Source organism: Bombyx mori, chromosome 23 (assembly GCF_030269925.1).
Source record: "Bombyx mori chromosome 23, ASM3026992v2".
NCBI classification, from domain to species: Eukaryota; Metazoa; Arthropoda; class Insecta; order Lepidoptera; family Bombycidae; genus Bombyx; species Bombyx mori.
In genome coordinates, this window is record NC_085129.1 from 15,630,707 (window position 1) to 15,652,156 (window position 21,450).

Below are 21,450 nucleotides of genomic sequence, written 5' to 3' on the forward strand. Positions count from 1 at the left end.
AATTAGAAGCGGCCGAGACTGCACAAGTACTAATGAAGGCCCCCGCGAGTCCGTGGTCCACTCCCGCCGCGCACAACGTCGCTCTGCTCACCCACACTGAATCTTATTTCCTCGCGCCGTCCTTTCATCTCCATCTCTGTATACAACGATAGTAAGAACATGGATTGTGAACTGTGCAGTATGGCGTGGGGCGGGGATCGCGGGGTGGTGGTGGTGGACATGTCCCGGCGGTGCGTGGTGTCGGCGCTGTGCACGGCCGCGCTGTACCACGCGCCGCGACACACAGAGAGACAGCGGTCGCCCAGCCTCGACCAGGTAAACCTGACACCTGCACACACACACACACACGCACACAAAGAAAGTTTTACTAATAAATAGTTTTTTGTGGGATTTTCACAAAACATAGACGGGATTTTAAAAAAACAAATATACGGTTCAATCGTAGGTTTATTTACGTGTGATGTGTACTACTCATCACCACACACACACACACACGCATCATCCTTATATACTACAAGTATACTTACGACATGCACTCAGTGCAAGACACTTGCAAGACACAAAATGAAACATAATGTCACCCTATCACGACTCATACACTACATACATATTTAGTTGATACTAAATACTACCCGTAAATGTATGAACGCATTGCCTAATGTTAAGAAATGGGTAACCTTGACGCGTAAGCTCGAGGTCTCAAATGCACCAAACAAGCGACAACTACTCTCGTGCGATCTCCTCATTCCCACCACCGATCTATACGCAACAAGACAAGTTCTGACTTTACACCAACGCACACTAAACTAGACGTAAAACATTAAACATAGATCCAAGCTTAGTTCTTATAGGATTGCACTAGGAATATTAGGAGACTGCGGCCTGATAGACTATACAACTAGCGCCACTCGAGTGAGGTGTGCTTATAGAACACACGTCCCAACACTTTAGATGCGTAATCACGAAATCTAGAACAGAAACTTCTGTTATTTATTGTTATTAAAACTGTTGTCGAAGTTTGTACAAGATCTCGGGAGCCTGGACGCCACTCGTGACGATTCGGTCGACGCAACCCCGGTCTAACGTTGTCAGAAAATGTTCAAAAGAACTTCATGTCGGAAATGTGATGTCAAGCTTTGCTTAACTATGAACTCAGTAAAATTCAAAATAAAACGGAAGTGATTTAGTCACATGCCAGTAGTTTTCCTAACCAAATTATTAACCGAAAAATTCTCGGGTTAGGTATTTTATTTGGATAAAACAGCAATAATAATAAAGTTCTTGTTAAGAGCTCAACGTTCGACATGTCCGTATGTTCGCATATAAACAACGCGCCCCCGGAACTTTAGCGTAACAATGTTTCGCGCCATTTATTTGTCATTATAAATTGGTGACTAACGTTTCACGAGCTGTCTTATATGTCAAGTATCTAGGATAAAACATTTAAAATTATCTCATTAAATTTTAATAGCAACAAAATAACAGGACGTATCTCTACAAGTAGTGTGACATAGTCGAGTCAATGAATCGTACACCGGACTCCTTATGTAGTATTCACAAAGAAACACGGCGAAAAGGTATTCTAATTACACTACAATGATTTATATTTATTTTACGTATAGTGAATATTTCATTTTATATGATCACCTTCAAGAATTTTATGTAAAACTATGACGTTGCGACATATTACTCGTACACACAGTAACTCTACATGTGGCAGATATGCGACCTCTACTACAGACTATTCAATTAACAAAACAGGAAGCTTTCAAACAGTTGGAAACATTTTCTATGTTTAAGAGATTGTTAATTATGTAATTACTTCACGTTATGTTTGATTTGCATTTTGATTTCACTTTCAATAATTTGCGACGTCCGTCCGAGTAACTGCGGCGGTTGTACCCTCAGTATTTTTATTTAATTTTTTTACTAATTTCACGATTATTTTATTGTAATTTTAGCCGTAGCGTTTACCCCGCTCGTCCCCGTAGACAACCGGCATGGCATCGTTAGTCATTGTTTATCCTCAGCCTGTCTTTCGCTCTCTACACACTTTTGTAAGGTTCGCAGAATCATGATGAGCGTTTCGAAATACCACGATATCTGTCCGCGAGACCTCAGTAGTTCTCAATCGGTGCGACCCACGACACCGGCGCCGCCTCGTTAGGTTGACCGTGATGTTTGTTGTCCCCCGGGGAGGCGGAGGAGACGCCGCGGCCCTCGCCCGCGCTCAGCCCCGAGGCGCCTGAGGAGGCCGCACTGCCCCCGTTGCCGCTCGAGGAGAAACCTAAGCTCGATCCGCGCCGGAAGTCCACCTCCTGGAAGAACTTCAACCTCAAGCGACAGCTCTCTAAGGTCGACCTCAAGTTCAAGGCCGCCTTTGCAGTTCCCACCGAGAACAACTTGGAAGAGACGGTCGCAGAAAAGAGCACTTCTCAATTTTATTGCGAAGCGACCGATAAAACCGACGCCGCGGTCGAACCTAACGCGGAGTCACCTGAACTCGACGATAACAAGACTGTAGTGAACGAAGAGGACAAGAGTCAACTATCTTCACCGCTGCGGGTGTGCTCCGACGTGTTCGAAAGAATGCATAAGGAACTACAGGAAAAGAGGTCCTCTGATGTTTATGATAGGATGCACAAAGAGCTACAAGAACGGTGGAAGGACAAGGAAGCCAACGAACCTGCTGTCTCCCCCGACGTCTCTCCCGTTGTCGAAGAAGAGAAGGCAACGCGACCCGACAACCTACCTTTATTCGAAGAAGACGGAAGGCCGACCAGACCGCCTCGCCAAAAGGGAAAGATCAAAAAAGAGGATGTCGAAAAGAAGGATCAGCGAGACCAAAGGCTGCTGTCGGTGCCAAATATTAAGTACAGTAAGCAGGAGGGTGCGAAGGAGACGCGACGCAAGCAGCCCTCCAGCCAGCAGGCGTCGTTCGCCGGCAACCTGATGCGGCGCTTTAGTAAGTACCTGCCGACAGCGGCGCCTCTCATGTCACATCCATCATCACTAACGCCGGGCCCCACACTCTCCGCTCCGTAGCACTTAGACGGATACTCGCTGGCCTAACGTAGTACTTCTGTCTTGTTCGATAACTATTGAATGGTGAATGGTAACGATTTGGCGATTATGATCTTCACTAAAAACGTAGATATTTTTTCTTAATCCAGTGTAATATAGATTTAGCTCGTTAGAATATGGTATGGTATGCTAGTTAGAATTTTTTGATACTAATTCTATTAACCAGCGCGGTGGTTGATTGACAAGTGAGCTGTCTGTTGGTGGAGACTTAGAGAGTGCGACCTCTTGGTGAAGACGTCCCATTCAGAACGCTTGAAGCTTCTTGTGATATTTCGCTTTTTATTTATTTGTTTACTTGTACTGTAAAAACTATTAATAAAATTGAAAAATCATTATATATTATAATATTATCATGAATATATTATGAATATAAATAAATAATATGTAATCAATATATTATATAAGTAATCAGTAATCACTGTGTACAGATCGCACGAAGTGTTGGTGATGTAATTATTGTAGTGTAAACGTTGTAGGTATACTGATGTGTGTATTTTTTATCCTAAAGGACAAGGGCTCGTCCGACGAAGACTCTAACTGCCTTAAATATCTATTCGCTGACTTTCTCGGTAATTGAACAAGTCACGTAACAACGTACGTAGGTGATCTCTGTGTTGTCGGTGTCCTTTTGAGATGATATCACAACGCTAGCCGTAGACAGTAGGCGGTCCCTAGCTGCACTCTGCGCTTGATAGCTTCATATCAGACTAGTCATTAGTTCGGGAGCGGGCAGGAGAGGCGCGATCCCCCGAGCCGAGCCGAGTTAGTTTGCTGACCGATCGCCTTTCCCCAGGACAGTTAGTAGCGGCCCTGTGCCCGCACAGAGAAGCCGAGGGCCCGTCCGCCGAGCAGGTCGTCGAGCTGCCCCGCGCGCTGGGTATGCGTCCCTCCACGTCCCTCCACGTACCCGCTGACACTAACGGCTCGGGCTCGCATAGTGACTAACACAGAGATCGGAGGGTGTGGTGCGGTGGCGGACGGTGTGTGTGTGTGTTGGTTGTAGATGGAGGGTCCGGGGCCGGGGCCTGGCGCGGGCGGCGGGGCGGCGGCTGCGGGTGGCGGAGGCCGGGCGGTGAGGCGCTCGCGCTCGCAAGGTACCCGCAAACTGCACAAGTGCCTCTCCACCGCGTCCGACGTGTATGCAGCGCCCTCCGCCCCGCAGCACTCGCTGCTCACCACGCGCCAGTATTGCAGTTTTGGTAGTACAGTCACCTTGTATCGAGTCTCTCTCTCTCTCTTTCTCGGCCTCCCCTCCTTCTCGTCTGAGGCAATCGCGGATTTTTCACTTTCTTTTGTTTTAGTTTGTTTCCGTTTCTGTTCTTCGACTTTCTGATTGTTTGACAAAGTGGCTTACGCTGCGCCGGTAATGTGTCTCTCTCTCTCTCTCTGTCTATCACGTCATGTCTGCATCGTGCGCAGCATTTTTGAGATAAAGCTTGTGGAGCACACGGCTCGTACGTTGCCCGTTCGCGTCATCGAATGGCTCAGTAACGACTCGTAACGAGGTTGCCGGCGTCTTGATGCTTCTAGCGGGACATTCCGTCCGACCGCGCCAGTTTGTTGCCACAACTGACCGATCCACCTGAACATCTAAGGTTTGGTCAATATTTTTAGTTTACATATTTTTTGTTCTTCCGCTGTCACTCCCATTTACTTCACTGTTTTCTTCTGCCTATATATAAAATATTAATTATACTAACTCGATAATTTCATTAAGTGTTTCTGTTTCAAATCTAATAATGGCTTACACTCCATTTCAAATTCATAAACAGTGATTGATAATGGAGCTTTTAAAAAATATAAAGATCATACAAAATCATATTTATACAAATATATGTACATATTCATTTAAAATCATGAAATAATAGTTCAATAAACTATGTTATTTACCAATTCTATATATTTTATTTTATTCAATTAACAGTTGACATTTAAATTTACATATTTGAATTTTCAATTACAGATCGGAATCATTTGTTAGGTAATCATTGCTACTATCAAAATCGATCAGCGTTCGTTACTACATCTTTCTGTTTCATAGTTATTCCAAACCGTATATTTAATGTCATTGGCAACTCAAACCTGGAATGAAGCATAATGTGTTGATGTGTCATCAATGTCTGTATGAACTTCTGATGTGGACTGCACTGTTGTGAGGAATTGCCTGCGGGAAAGCACCATCTAGGGCAGAGGTCACGGGACGAGCGTGTCGCTCGGTGCGCACGTCTTACGTACTCAGCCGTCACAAAGCCACCACCCTAGTTTGGAAGGCAGAGTATCGTCTGCTCAGCACTTACTGACCTCACATCCCCCCGCCCGTGTCTCCATTAACCTCACAGAGGATGTCCAAAAGTGAATGTCTTCCAACACGGGCACTAGACGTTGCTTTCCCTCCGATCTGTTCATGCTTGTGATAGTTTGTGTTTTATTTGTCGGTACAGAACCAAGTTTACCGCAGACTATGGCGTCTATGGAGTACTTACAAATAACACAACCGAACGGTATTCTAAACAAATCATTTGCATCGTTATTTTTTTTATTTAATAATTTTTCGGATCGTTTAGTTCCGTATGTTTATTTGTTTGTGGCTTGGTGTGGTGCCGCGTCGCCCTCACACAGTAGTCGTTGATAGAAACATTGGCTGTTGTTCCCTCCACCGGCGCACCGATACGTTGATTGCACTCGAATGTTCTGTGAGCTCGGCATGACTTCTTAGTTAAACGAAAAGGTGACTTACTACTCAAAACTATCCGTTTTATAAATCTATCGCTATTGTAATTGAAGTGGGAACGCGTATGTTATATGTGCATAATATTAACGAAGCTTTATCATGATGTATTTATGTAACCAACCGACACACGTATATTTACCATTCCTTTTCTATTACTTGTTATATCATCTGAGATGGTCTACATTTTGTGAATCACGCGCGTTCACTTTATATATTTATTTGCATTTGACGTAACATTTTTTCAGTAATCGAGTGACCAGAACTGGGTTCGGTTGATCACTGAACGCCTTCAAGTTTAATCACTTTATTTATATTATAAATATATTGTTATCTTTTTGTTTCTAGACCGACAGCAAAGCAAAAAGTTTATATGGCTCGTTATTGGCTGCCTGTACATGCCGGTGTCCTTATATCTATGTACGCTTACGGTCTTTCACTTATTAGGAGCGCACTAGCTGCATGAGTCTTTTTGTTTCTTATAGACTTTATAGATTTGCAGAAGATGTCTGCCCGTCCACAACTGCTTCGTATTAGCGACGTTGTTGAGGCAGTATTCAATGAGTGAGGCTTCAACTAGTCATAGTCATAAAGTGCACTTTTTCCGTAACTAGATTCTAGACAATAAAGCTTGGTTTCTGCTGAAGACGGGACTCTTTCGGCTTGGTAACCTGGTCAGATCCTATTCATGACTCATTTACATTTGATTTAATTGCTGTTCAGTTGACAGTTCTCTTGGCATTAGTTAAAGCTTCTCATCTGCTGGGGTCACAGAGGGCTGGACATCTGCTTGTATTAAACTATGAGACTTCATTAATTTGTAAAAAGTGTTTTGACTAAGTTTCACTAAACTTGAGACGTTAACAATGGCGGATCCAGGGGGAGGGTCATGGGGGTCATGACCACCCCCTGAGCTGGGTCCAGGACTTAGGTGGACCACTAATTGAATATAATGATTTTAATTATATATTTTGTCACCATACCGATTTTATGTAACTACATACCTTCAATATTTAATTAATTTAATATAATATAATAACTTTGTATAATGGCAAACGTTTGGGAACGAACGCATCTAAATTTGACTATGTGACCCCCTCCTGGCGCCAAAGCTGGATCCGCCCTTGGACGTTAATCGCGCGATAACATAATGCAGTCCTTAATCGGAACACTAATCATTGTTGACTTGAGATAACTAACACAAATGATAATAACGAATATTTTATAATGAAACGTTGTGCAAATGAGCTGAGATTGGACGGACACACAACACGGTATAAATACATTGTTCAACGCATGATTACTCTTATATCCTTCTAAAGCACTAGAAGTTTCTGGCACAATAATAGTTAATTTCAGCTGATTTCACAACCGCACCGACCACGCTCCCTCCTAGAGATACAGCTAGCTTTAGTCTGCAACTATCAACAATGTAGACTAGCTAATGTTATTGGCGATTTAGAAACCAATCAAAACTAATTCCTTGAAACGTCTCGGCATTTCGCCTTTTCGCATTAAAAGTGTACAATTTCCAAAAATATTCGAAATTGAGTTAGTTAATATGCGTAAACATTTGGTATCACAAGTATTTTTCTCTTAAATACTGTCAAAAGAGCGTAGCTTATTTTTTTTATAATTTACCTATGTTTTGACTACTATTAACAAAATGAATACTTAATTTTATCTTAATTTAAAAGACAGATAATTTAACTGGTAAAAAACCAAAAATAAATGTTGCAAATGTGGCGGTAGCCATCACAGAACACAAGATATTTGACAAATGCCTGAATCTCGCTTACGACAATTTCAAGATAAGCTTGCATATATACAATTTCCGAACAAGAACATTCGGACCATTGGTCTACCGAGCAAATATCACCCGCTCGGTGGAAGATCTTCCCTTTCTCGCTTAAGCATCCCCAAAGCAAATATGATTAATATTTAACAATATTTTATGTTAAACCTTTAAAAGACTCTTCTGTAAAATTAGTATGTTCTGAGATTGTACAGTTTTAATGCGAGAAGACGATTTAATGATTTATCAAAAAAAAATCATTTGCAATCCGCTCGAGCTCTTGGATAGCTCGTTGGCAAATCAATCAGGTACCTCTAGATCGCCAACTTTAAGTTGAAGTCCCTCCATTACGCTGGAGAGGTTTCAGCGGTTTCTTCTTTAAGCTGCGGATGCAATAACTATGATATTCTGTTACCAACCGGTCGTATAGACAAACTGGATAGTTCGTTCTCCCGGTCTCGTTCGAGCAGCATGTCAAGTCTGGAGAACATATCGCAGGAAGGCATACAGTGCCTCGCCTTTGCCGACAGCTACACGAAGAAGTCTGGTAAGAATCGGTTCTTAAATCTCCCTTAACTAAGCGAACTGTCGGCATGATATTATGTATATTGTAACTGTCTATGGCAGCGGTCGGGGAACCGGGGTAAATTACCCCAAATGGGGTAAAATGAAATTTTGGGTGCAAAAATGAGACTTTTGTGAGTAAAAAGTATATATTGAAGTGAAACTTCTTTAGAATCGTCAAATTTTTAGGTATTGTTTTCTTTTCAAAATTATCATGGGGTTTTTTTTTCCCTACCTATGCTGATAGCCTTGAGAGGCTATTTCAGCTTCGCCCTAACGTTAGTAGGTGAGCTCGCGGGGCTCAACCGGAGAGTTGCTAACACTGACCCTAGCAAGAGCAGTGCTTCGCAAAATCTACCACCGGATCGTTAACGCGACCCACTGAGAAGATCCGGCGAGAATATCATGGGGGCTATTACATGAAAGATACTAAAAAGAAGCGATTTCGTTTTTTTTGTTCTTCGCCATGGGGTAATATCAACTTATAGAAAAATATTTTGGGGTAATAATTAAAAAAATTCTTCGACCGCTGGTCTATGGTATTGGAAATATTCTGATAGAGTTCGAGAAGGGAAATAAGAGCTGGTGAACATCGCAACCGCTTGAGGAAAACATAAAGTTAAATTCTCGTACCTGCGATTATCATTTCTACAAAACTGAATTGGAAGTTAAAATAGAATACATGGTGACCATCACTAAGTCAACATAAAATATCGAAAATACACGACACGTATGTCATACGACGATGTGTCTTCGGAAGAGAGTTCTCCCTACTTCCAATGCGTGTTGACCTACGTACTCTCCACGGTGGGTCAACTCTGGCTATCGACTTGTTCTCATCGACTCATGGAGTTCAACTTGCTCATCAGATCCGACTACGTTACTGCCAACATTATGGATCGGCACAACATTAGGGTCCGTGCTCACCATGATGATCAGCCTGCCGGAGGCCGACCTGAGGCACACGCAGCCGGTAGTCGTCTCCACAAGTGGTAAGACTTCCCGAAAACACCCAATTACTTTCTTTCACTGTAAAAAAACTCGTCTTATTAGGGTGATTTGATGATGATCATATTTGGTCAAGATTGCAACACAGCGAGCAAATGAATTCTTTATAAGGTGATCATGTTACAGTGAAACCACTATCCCCTACTAAGCCATGAGACTTTGGTTCAAACAATTGTCTCAAATCTTCCAAAGAAGGTCCAACCAACACATCCCAAGCATTCTCACAGACAAAATCTTAAAAGTAATTGATTTTCTTTCTCTCAAAAGCCTATTAACTGTCTATAGTGTATTTCCTCCTTTTTTGGAAACAGGCAACAGTATTTGGATTCCGGTAAGTAACATTATGCGACTAATAAGCACTAATTGCTTGTTTCAGGAGGTCCCATATTTAGATTAAGAGGTTCCATACTGACGATGTCATTCCTCGACTGCAATGGTGCTTTAATTCCTTATTCATATGAAAGTTGGAAAGACGACAGTAAAGATGTAAGTGTACAATATTGCACTAAACGAGCCTTGCGGTTCCACCCATATTCGATTTGTAAAACAGAAAGAAATAAACATTTTTTTTTATTTTCCCGGGTTAAAAAGCTGTTTAAGTCACTCTCTGATCCATATACTACCGGTGGATTTATAGCTCCATTAATATACACACATACTAACAAACACTAACGCACATTTATACAAAATATCTTTGTGCGAAATTTAATTAGCATCAATCGAATACCACCCTCACAAAATTTTACATGTATATGTAATATTAGTAAGATTGCGTGTGTACTTGATCTTGGTAGCTTTATTAGCTTCGTTAACTCGTGTCTGACCAATTTTTACCATAGATTTGCTTATTTTTTCCTATGAAAGTTACATAGGATTATTTATTAGTTGGCCTGGAGTTGGCGCAGTACCAGATTGCCAATAAACTCGCCAATCAATGAAAATATTTTTAGGTTCGTGAGCGTCGGGAACGAACACCCACTAAGCAGAGTTCTTCAAGTAGTGGCAGTAGAATGAGCCCGACTCCCGGCCCCACGGAGTGCTCCTCCACAGTGGGCGACAGGCAGTTCGTAGTGATCGCCTCCGAGAAGCAGGCCAGGGTGGTGGCCTTGCCCAGTCAAAACTGTGTTTATAGACAACAAATTGTTGAAACTGATTTTATCGTTAAAGCTGAAATCGTTAGCTTGAAAGGTAATCTTATTGAACAATACTATGAATGTAATTAGATCAAATTACGTGGACTAAAGTCTGTGGGTAGATTAATTATCATTAGATCACAGGAAGACGCTGAATTCGGGTCGCACAGGATCGGTCATTGTTGATGAACTATGGGGAGGCCTAAGCCCCGCGTTGGACTTGTATGGGCTTTTGATAATGATAATGACACATCATTATCATTATTATTATGTTACACTGATATGGCATTTTAATTTGGAACCGAAATCTCATCTGAATATTAATTGTAAATTTTCAATCGCGCCAATCTTTGTTATAGTAAAGTGAAGTGAGGTGATAAAGCGAATCAAAATCCTGTGATTCTGTATTTAGGCACTTTGTTCATGCTGCGATAAGTTCCCTTTTGTTTGGCGTATAGGGTTGACAATCATTTATTTTGTTCTCCGAATTCCAGATAGTGTTTGCTTGGTCAATTACTTGTCAACCGGGCACCTGGCGGCGTACAGTCTGCCCTCACTGCGGCCTCTCATCGACGTCGACTTCCTCCCTCTCACCGAACTCAGGTAACTTTTCTCACTTGTACGTTTTTGTCACGACTCACTGAAAATTTTGCTCAGTCTTGATGTGAACACGTCAGCTTTTACGATCAATCTTTTTGGATTCATGTACAGAGCCTGTCATTTTTTTATCTCGATGACATTACGTTGCAATTAGGGTATTGATCATGTCTAGGAGCCAAATAAATTTAGGTCACACAAGCAACTGTCAAATGCACATAAATATGGCATATCGAGCTATGAAAGAAATGAAGTGTTTACATTAAGAATGAATGTTGGGAAGAGGTGAGGATGGCCCTCCCGGCGCCTGCCTGCCCCTCACTCTAGACTATCGGGTGACACACAGACCACTATTAGATAATTTCTGTGCACAAAACTAAGGCACTAAATGATAAACGGCTTTTAACCAAATATAGCCATAAATAACCGCGCTGTTTTGTCAGAAAGCAGAGTGTTCTCCAAGAGGTCGCTGTTTTTGAAACTCTACATCGGTAACATGAGAATCATCCAGCGGTTTTAGATTTTGATCATTCTGTTATTTTATCATTTGGGAGCCTAACGACAAACTTCCTGTACAGTGTCGATGTTAGAAATACTTGTTTGATGTGGGACTCCGCTCTGAGCGACACGGCGCTCTCTCGGTGTAACTGGGTTTTTTTCGTTAAAATTTCTTAGGATCGGAGTTTCGTACCAAACAAGCAACGGTGTAACTTCTCGGAATTGTCGGCAGCACTCAGCCACTAGAAGCTAATTCGTGCTATTTCTGATCACAAAGTAGACAAAATTTTTGCAATTCTATCGAGCACCACCTGTGCTTCCAATATTTGGCACTCTTTCTATTTTTTTCAGTATTATTAAAAACCGATTGGCAATCGCCTTGACACACACTATTGATTCCAATATGACAGTTGACACCGTTCCCATGTTTCTAACTATACATTAAAGGCGCTGCATTACTGTAAATACACCAAGCCTCTCACCACACTTGATAACCCGACGAACAAGATAGAATGCTTGAAACTGAATTTCCCGTTCTGTGCTAATGCCGTCTTCAGTGACCGATAGTCTGTATCCTGCATTAAACTCTTACTGACCGATCACATAGAACATTACTTATTTGTTTAACGACTTTTACTTTGTCTTCTGCAGGGTAGTTTTCACTGTTTCTTTTATTTCTTTATAAATCTTAACACGATAATACTTTGTCAAATACGAATGGAAAGATACCCTGTAGCTAAAGACATCGCATTGGTCGTGAGCGGCTCGCAACGAGCTGACCGGTATGTATGTTCCGGTAGCTTCCAGACACAGTCCAAACAGAGGGGTATCGTAGACCCAATGCTGAGTATTTGGGGCCAACAGCTCATTGTAAACGAGGACACCGATCAGTAAGTCTGCGAGGCGGATGCCCACGCTAGGTGCTGCCATGCTCTGTGGAGTCGCTCGCTCCTCTGTTGCATACGTTTATAGACCATATTTATTCGTTGTCCGATTTATTGAATGCTTTGGTTAGACCCCCATAATATCTGTTCTGTTCCGAGTGATGAAACGGACGTGGGCAAATCGAAGAATCCTATTCTAAACTCAATATTGTACAAATAAATTAGGAATGAAAAATAATACCGACGGTACATACCCATTGTTGTTAAAAAAAAATTATAAAAATTTTGTTAAACTATTGTATAAATTCAATGCAAAAATACTAACCTCAAAATTTTAAACCTAAAAAGGAAACTCGACTAAAACGAATACAAATTGTTAAGATAAATATTGAGTGCATTCGTGATTTGCCCCGGCCTCTCCCCCGCTTGCAACCCCGCTTCTATAGTCCACTGTCTACACCCGACTGTTGTATCCACACGAACACACACGTCCACCACACCCGACACCTCGTCACATACTACAACTACTGTATCTTTTAAACTCTTGCTGTTCTGCTGTTATCCGCGATACTTTCTACGCTCAAGCATGGCCGCTTTGGAATTTTGAACTGAATTTCTCTTTCGTTTCACATTTTGCAGCTCATAATAATAATAAATGTTAGTCATGCTTTTTGTTAGACGATTTACCTTTTAGACATCAAATGAGGATGCCGGATCTTTGAGGTGAGATATTTGCCAGTATTAATCTCTGTACTTGCCTTCACTTCTGTCACTTCTGAAGACTTCCGAATTTTCGTTCTTCGATGAAAATTTCCGTTCTATTCTTCTATCTGAAACAGGTCAAAATAAAGAGTAATCTATTCTTTTCATAATTCTAAATTGATATGTACTGGCGTTAATGAGTGATCTGGTGGAATTTCAGGATAGCGAAGACGTTCTGCTTCAGTAACCGCGGGCACGGCCTGTACCTCGCTTCGCCTTCCGAAATACAGAAGTTCACGATCGACGCTGAGTTCTGGTGAGTTTTATTATAACACAAGCGGCGCGCTCCGGCTCCGCTCGGGTCTTTAACAAAAATTTCAGCGATGTTGTTTTATTTTTTTAATTATTAGAACACTTATTACGGCATACCTATAATAGTTGGACATATGCTGTCACGACACTTTTTGTAAATAATAATGTGTTCTACAAAGTCGTAGTACATTATTTTATTCTATCATCAATAGTTTTCGCAGGGCACGCGATGTAAATAATATTTTAGGTAATTTTTTTACACCTTGGGTTACATTATTGGAGTTTTAATAAGGATCCCTAATTTTTTTGAAAAAAGATTATTATAGCCTATGTCACTCGGGAATAGTGTAGCTTCCAAACAGTGAAAGAATTTTTCAAATCGGTTCAGTAGTTTCGGAGCCTAATCAATACAAACAAACAAACAAATCTTTCCTCTTTATAATATTAGTATAGATTGCCAACGAGTGCTCCACAAAGATAGAAAAATATATTGGAAAGAATGTTTTAGCTCTCAATCACACATTGCGACTATTTTTCAGAATTAAGGTATCTAATTTATTTAAAATTCTTTTCTTCCTTGTTTCTCGCAATCTTTTAAAGATTTTATTTTCTACTTACCTTCTTACAGCACAAATAATTTAGAAATCTTGAAATTGACTCTTGGATATGAGTCGACTATTATCAAAGGCGGCAATCTGACTTTTGGACAATGATTGGTAAATCAGAAAAACGAATTATTGACTTTGTATTCCATTGGCAGTCACAAAACTCTTCGGAACGACATCTTAGATAAATAACAGGTTAACTATTAACCTTTTTTTAATGCAGGTTTTGAACCGTATTCTTTGAAGGAGACGATTATATTCAAATAAATCTGTATTGACATATCAATAAAATTTTTTTGTCCAAATGCACAGATTGCCACCTTTGATAATAGACGACTCATATATAATATACATATTATTTGAATGTATTTTTTATTTCCAGCCAACAATTGAACGAAATGTTGGGAGAAGTATTCTTGGCGCGCGACATGCCGGAGCCGCCGAAGGAGAGCTTCTTCAGGGGACTTTTCGGTGGAGGAGCGAGACCTCTTGATCGAGAGGAGCTTTGTAAGGATTTCACTAATCCACCTCAACAATGACGGAAAGGCTGGTTTCATGGTGATCTGAAAGTGATGATGTCAACGTCGCTGACGCCATTTTCTTCATCATTCTTATTACCTTCCATAGTGACAGAAATTAAGACTCAATGAATTTCATTTGTTACACTTCAAGTGTAAAACGATAACAACAGAGTGCTCCGCTCCGTTCGACTGTTCGAGCTGGAATGCTTTGTGCGACAATTACTAGTAGAAAGTGGGGGTAGCTTAGTCATGAATTCTCTTGAATACCGTTTTAAACGGTTGTGGACATGCGTAATATTAAAGAAACAGTTAACTTTAACTATTTTTATTTTAGTTAAGTAAACAGCGACGTTGCGCCGTCATATATTGTATATAGTTAGAGTTAGATAATAGTTGTTGACAATAGTTTTATATGCACAACCTTACGAGCTATGGACCAGCACATCAGCCTGAACCCTACCGAACGACGGCTCCCCCAGACTTCCTAAAGTGCAGTGCGTGTCCAGACAGCGCAGAGTTGACGTGCGTCTCTTGCGTACGATATTATAATCAAACTATACTAATTTTTATCCAATGACAGAAACGGATAAAAGTTGTCATATTTTTAATGTGATCACAGTTGGCAACACCTTCAGAGAAATGAGATTTTAAGGCCAACCTAATATTAAAATTAAAGCAAGACAAAATTTCAGTCGGGGAAAGCAGTGGAAAGGCCAGTCGCACCGTCGCCAAGCACATCCCGGGGCCAGCCTCAGGCTTGGACCAGCTCGGAGTCCGGGCCTCCACCGCTGCCAGCGAGGTCTCGCGCGCTCACCAGATGGTCGTGGAGCGCGGAGACAAGTTGTCGCAGCTCGAGGACCGCACCGAGCGGATGCACTCGCAGGCCGCCGAGTTCTCCTCCTCCGCGCACCAGCTCATGCTCAAGTACAAGGACAAGAAATGGTACCAGCTGTGAAGCGTCCCACGGACCCCCGTCGCGGTTTTGTACATGTCTGTATGTATAGTATAGATAAAGTAGTAAAACGAGTAGCAGTTTAGTGACGTAACTTTTCTATCGATGCTGCACTGTCGGCTCTAGGTGCTGACCTCATGAATTTCCTCGGAGGCCGATATCCGGTCGCGTCCTTTAGAGCTTAGCTGTCGAAGTAGTCGTCGTATGGAGTGTTCGTGTAGACGCGACGAACGAACGCACAAATTGGTATCAGCAGCGAGCGTAGTGACCCGCTTCTCCGCGATCAGTCCTTCAATTATTTCTGTGCCTAGGCAAGTCTAGATTTCTTCATCAAACACGATTCCTTTGTTGTTTCGACAGCTTTACCGTCGCAGTGGACACAGTTACCATTTTTATATAAAAATATCGATAGTTGTATCTGTACTTTCGACGATGTTTTCAAAAGTTTTATTTAACTTTGATTACATTGGGAAAAATTAAAAATTTCTTAAATTTATTATTCGTTTAACTATTATTCTATGATATTCTATGATAATCGGGAATTGTTTTTACAACATCTCCCCTGTATACTTTCAATATACACAAAACATTTCCAGTCTAACTAAATCTGCGACAACTAGGAAATGTCGACAATGTTTTTGACATCGGGTCGTTCACTGCAAATGTCAATGTCACAATGACAGCTACATTCGTTCCGTCGATGACTTGATACTAATGTACTTGTTGATGTAGTGAAAATTCGTTCGCTAATTTTCTTACTACCTTAATTAAAACTACTTTGATGGTGTAGACTTAAGATTATAACAAGGTCATTTTCATTTTATATTATCCAACGTTTGAAATCGGATGACCAAGATCTTATTTGTCCATAATATATAATGTTTATTGACAAGTTTGGTAGATTGTTCAACTTGGTCGTTCATGTACACGATATAGAAACCCAGGCGTTTGAGAAGCGCCAACTATGATCTTAATCAAAATTAGGGTCTTACGTGTCAACGACCTACGTGGATTTGATTTAATTTTGTTTTGCAAGTATTTGCATTTTGGTAAATTTTATAAAATGGTTGACTCCACTGTCGAGATCTTGTAGACAAACTGCAGGTTTGTGTACTCGATTCTTCTTGACATAAACTATTCTAAACCGCTCCTTTTCTTTAACTGAAATTGTAAGCCGTAAAAGTACTTTTGATTATGTCCACGATCAAAAAATAAAAGAATTCCTAATGCCTTAATATTCCTTCACGTTACTTACTAATATGTGATACGTGCATCGTTAAAATAACTGAATACCTCTAGAAACTCTCTCGCATTCCGTCGTGTTTGAAGTCTGAACATGAATTTTAAAAAATGTTTTGAGGTTTCATTGATTCATAATTTTTAATTTTTTCTTTTTAAATAGATATTGTGACCATACCAGTATAAAAAAGGAGTCGATCACAAATAAATAGTAATGAGCACCCAAAGTCACTCTCTACTCTCTGCCCGTCCGCGTTGCACCCGCGCGTCACGAATCTCAGTTCCCGTCCCACTCCCAGCCGCGGCTGACCCACTGGGAATTGAAAACTGTCTAAACAATAAATAAATAAAAATTTGGGTTTACCAACATCACCATCAAACCAAAAAATTTACCAACATCAACAGCAAACTAAATGACCACCTAAACAGTTGGAACATAATTTTTAAGCGTGCGGGATGCGGGGGATGTTCACGTATTCTGATTTAGAGATAGATGGAGGTATTTTGACATGTGGCTAGGCCAATACTAATTTTATTATCTTTATCCAACGTAGGCTGCATTTAATTTATATTCCAATAAATGAATAATGTGAATTTTAGTACCTTTTTGCGTAAAATTGAGATTATTTAAATGTTGCTACTTATTAATAATTTGTAGATTTAAATGAGATAGATGCAAAATACTAAACAATATTATATGAGTCAACTAGACATGCTATGGTGATCTGTATAAAGTATTAAATTAATATATAAAATAGATAAATGTAATATTATATTATATAGTTGAAATTTTAAGCATTGGATGACAATAATTTTGTTAAAGTTATTTCTCAGTTGTGTGTTAGTGTCGTGCCGTTTCGGTACATTTGATTTTCTTTTCGTGCGGAAGTTTTATTTTTATTGCATTTTTATTATTATACTTATTTTATGTACGTAATTAAACTTTTCATTCTTAATTAGAAATCATTTAATGTACTTATTCTCAATTTAAAAGCAACATTTTGAATCGCCTTATTATAAAAGCAATATTGAATTCGGGTTGCAAGCCTAAACAAGACCAATCGTTGTTGTGTCGGTGTTGCTAGCGCTAAATGTATAAATGACGCGTTAAATATTGTAAACTACTAAACGCTATTTGTATATCGCTGTGTATTTTAAGGTAATAGCAGAGATACTCGTTAAAATATTTTTATGACCTTTAGTCGGCTCAGTCTGAGCAACTTTATTATTTCAACAAATATTGGCAGTTCGATTTATTTGCGAAGCCAATGGTTTCAGTGTTCCAAGGGATCCGCCTTTAGCTCGTAGGCAGAGCTAATGAAGCTGTGACTTGGGAATTAAATATTTCTACTTTAGGCATATTTTCTAATTTTGGTTAGTTTTTAGCTTCCATCATGACGAGCATGCGGCACGGTAATGAAGACTTTTTTCAGAAGATTCGAGAACTATTTCAATGAATTTCATCTGCTCATAATAATGATATCCTGTAGAGTACAGAGTGTGCCGGGCGATCTCTCTGCTTCTTTACAGCCAGTTCCTTACGTTACGTTTATTGTTTACTCTATATTTACGTCCAATGTTAATTATTCGCTAAACCTAATAAGTCTATAAGTTTTTAGCTTGATTTACATACCGTAGACTGGCTAGTTCTGTAAATTCGCAAATATTTGAAACATTTTGAAAATAGCTTTTAACATATTTATTTTTGATAAATAATTCCAAAGGTTAGTTCTAAAAGTTGATATGCAATAAAATGACTAATGGATCATAATGTATCCGTTCTTGTTAGTCAATAAATGAGGGTCACTGAAGAACACTGGGTGGTGACGTTGAAATGTAAAGAGAAATAATTTACACAATCGCACCTCTAGAACTTATCTGACACAGTTGAAAATGTTGCTATTTGCGAACGGATACTTCGAGAATGTGCGTTTACAATATAACACAACAGAAACATTACTAATTTAGTGGTGGTGTTGGTACAGACATTCCAATTACTAGGCTACTCTGCCCAATCCTAGAACCAACCATGCGTACCGCATGAAAGGTACCGCACTGGCTCTCTCGATGCTAATAAAATATAATATGTATGAAAATTGAAAGATTACGAAATTATAATAGATAGCAGTTTTAAAATTTGTTGATGTTATGTAAACTGTAGAATGTTAATGTGTCACTTCGATCCAAATATAGGTGTCGACGAATTGTCTATACCTAAATGATTGCCAGCGAATAAATACCGCGGAATACTAAGTAACTGACATAAACAAGGCAGTCATTAACGGCACGTTTCAATTAATTGAGTTATCTATACAAATGCAATCCTTAGATTCAAGAAAAAATGTGTTTCAATAAATGTTAAAATAATGTCTAAATACGTATATATATATTATTGTTACTGTTTTGTATGTAGGGGCGATAGATAGTTATGTTTAGGCAGACTTTTTTATAAATTATCGGGAGTGACACAGAAATTTTGTTACGATGTCCACCTGTTGTTTTAATCGATGTTATATTTTCGTAGCTATTTACAATTTTAGCTGTTGAAAAACCTGTTTGAGGCATGTCTCGGATTTTTATAGATTTTAAAAAGTATAAAATATTAAGTCTATTATGATAGAATACAGTGCTAATTGTGTTTGTCGAACAAGAAGTCTCAAACACAGTACTTCAAAATAACATGTAACATGAGTAGTAAAATGTTTAATTTATGAAATCACAAGATGCACCTACGTAACAAAACTAAAATTCGCCAATGTATTTTTACTTTCTCTAATTTATGTGTAATATATCTTAATGCGCTTTTATATGTAAAATCACACGAAACGTAAACAGAGAAACTGTAACTATCATAACAATAAAATTATTAACACTTTTTAATTCAATCCTCTTTTCCGAACTTGTCTCAAACTAGGAAGAATTTTAACAAAAAAATTTAAATATTTCTTTAAACATTTTGCTGTACATGATGGGGCCGTATCTCGGTGGCATATCAATGGATATATCATAATGTTATCACGTACCAACTACACGAGGATAAATATATTCGTATACTTTTGAAAAACGGCTTACCACGGTCTCTATGATCCCTTACGGAAAAATTAGTGAATAAATAATGCATTTTCCATTTTCACATTGTCACTTCACTATTGACTCATTCTCTTTTCTGTAAGGATTTAACATTAACCAAATGTCTGCCCCGTCTCCTTCTCTCGCAAGTTCATTCAATACTTCACTGTGGTGCATAGTTACGAATATATTTTATTATATATTTTATAAGCAGAGTTCTACGATATCGTTAAAGTGCAATAAGCGTTGTTTATCAATCGTCTAGTCTGTCCTTCCAGTCCCAACTCACCTCATAGTATACAAATATTATTACTATAATATTAAAAAGCATCAAGTTAAGTTTTGTTTGATTCTATCGTTGTTATTGTTGAAGTCACGTTGCTATGTAAGTTATAAACATTTACGTTTCCATAAATGCAATTAATAATAATAGATTAATGGGGATGTGCTAATAATTATAATCTTAATTACATCATTTCATTGACTGGCACGTTCCCGACGGAATCTAAAGCAAATGCTAAATTAATTTTGAAATTATGGGACTAACGTAATAATAATAAGATATGTAAATAAAGTTATAAAGAGAAAAAAACTTGTGGCAAATTAATGATTGTTATCTAAAGTAGAATCATTTCAGCGCCATTTTGTATCGACTTCAGAACGTTTCCTAGCGTCGCCACAGCGGCCACTATACAGACTGTACATAATATGGAAGCTGTTGGACTATATTATTTAGTTTGGTAGATGAATATTATAGTCATTACAATATATAAATAAATTATAAAAATATTAAAAATAAACTTATATCAAAATGTACTTTTGTTTTATTTAATTTAAATGATCAATTTTTTTTTTATCCCAATATTAAAAGTAAGTCACGACTTTAGCAATATCAGGGGCAGCGCTGCCTACCGTTAAATACTCTCCACAAGCCTTGTTTGAAGGACATATCATAGCGCTCGGGAAACACCGTGGATTCCAAAGCCCGATGGTACAAAACAGAAAAAAATCTCTAGAAGCGCACTGTGGATGAACGCAGTGGCTCCAACTAGTATGGATGAACTACTCTGGTGGAGAGTGGTTCGACTCCTCAGAACATAGGGTGAATAGAGTGTATAAAATAAAACAACATATTGAGCAACTTTTTTTAATAAACCTATTGTATGATATAATACAATAACGAATATTGAATATTTCGCGTGCGTTGGGGCGCTAGAATCACTGCGTCTTTTAATAATCTCAGATATAACCTAAGGAGTTTATTGCAATTTTCACATTGTGTTTTTGTATTAATTTTCTTTCTAGGTATAACCACGCTTAATAATATCGAAACTTAATTGAGTTTGTACATCTACAACAACAACTAACAAAGTCCTAACGTCTAAATGTAGAGCGCTTCGCTTAAGTAAAGCGCTTCGCATCCTCATAAACGCACAAACACAGACTCAACATTATTTGGGAAAATCAGATAATCATTATGCCACATATACCTACATTACTTTCTCATTCAAACCAAAGTGTGATCATTCTTACACTATTTAATTTTCTTGTCTAAGCGCCTAAGGCCCAAAAGGCACGTTACTTGTTAAAGGCGACAAGGCATTATGCGCCTTAATGCGACCAGATTTACTAATAAAATTACAAGTATGATATACGTACATACATACACTCAATGTTTATAACGCGATCATTTATCACGATCAAATATTTAAAACCAACATATTTAATCAGGCTATATCTCAAGTTCAAAAGCGAGTCA

At 39.1% G+C, this 21,450-nt stretch overlaps 1 protein-coding gene and 1 long non-coding RNA gene across 9 annotated transcripts in view; one reads left to right on the forward strand and one right to left on the reverse strand.

Moving 5' to 3' along the window:
• LOC101736018 (syntaxin-binding protein 5) overlaps positions 1-20,507 on the forward strand; it is a 235,842-nt gene extending 215,335 nt beyond the window's left edge. For 2 of the 8 annotated variants that reach the window (XM_038019508.2, XM_062675301.1), the window contains 12 exons: positions 180-315; positions 2,200-2,965; positions 3,878-3,961; positions 8,038-8,154; positions 9,041-9,163; positions 9,556-9,665; positions 10,130-10,367; positions 10,807-10,915; positions 12,208-12,297; positions 13,214-13,309; positions 14,293-14,417; positions 15,124-20,507. In XM_038019508.2, coding sequence (XP_037875436.1) covers positions 180-315; positions 2,200-2,965; positions 3,878-3,961; positions 8,038-8,154; positions 9,041-9,163; positions 9,556-9,665; positions 10,130-10,367; positions 10,807-10,915; positions 12,208-12,297; positions 13,214-13,309; positions 14,293-14,417; positions 15,124-15,386 — 2,257 coding nt within the window. In that variant the 3' untranslated portion in view covers positions 15,387-20,507. Of the gene's footprint in view, positions 1-179; positions 316-2,199; positions 2,966-3,877; positions 3,962-4,087; positions 4,284-8,028; positions 8,155-9,040; positions 9,164-9,555; positions 9,666-10,129; positions 10,368-10,806; positions 10,916-12,207; positions 12,298-13,213; positions 13,310-14,292; positions 14,418-15,123 lie in introns of all 8 variants that reach the window. The other 6 variants (XM_062675298.1, XM_062675296.1, XM_062675297.1 and 3 more) reach the window with 6 other exon arrangements.
• Positions 10,818-13,331, reverse strand: LOC134201124 (uncharacterized). The gene is made up of 3 exons (XR_009976317.1): positions 12,979-13,331; positions 11,890-11,982; positions 10,818-10,952 (listed from the first exon to the last, which is right to left on the reverse strand). It is a non-coding gene; the product is annotated as an uncharacterized LOC134201124 (long non-coding RNA).
• Positions 20,508-21,450: the final 943 nt, after the last annotated feature.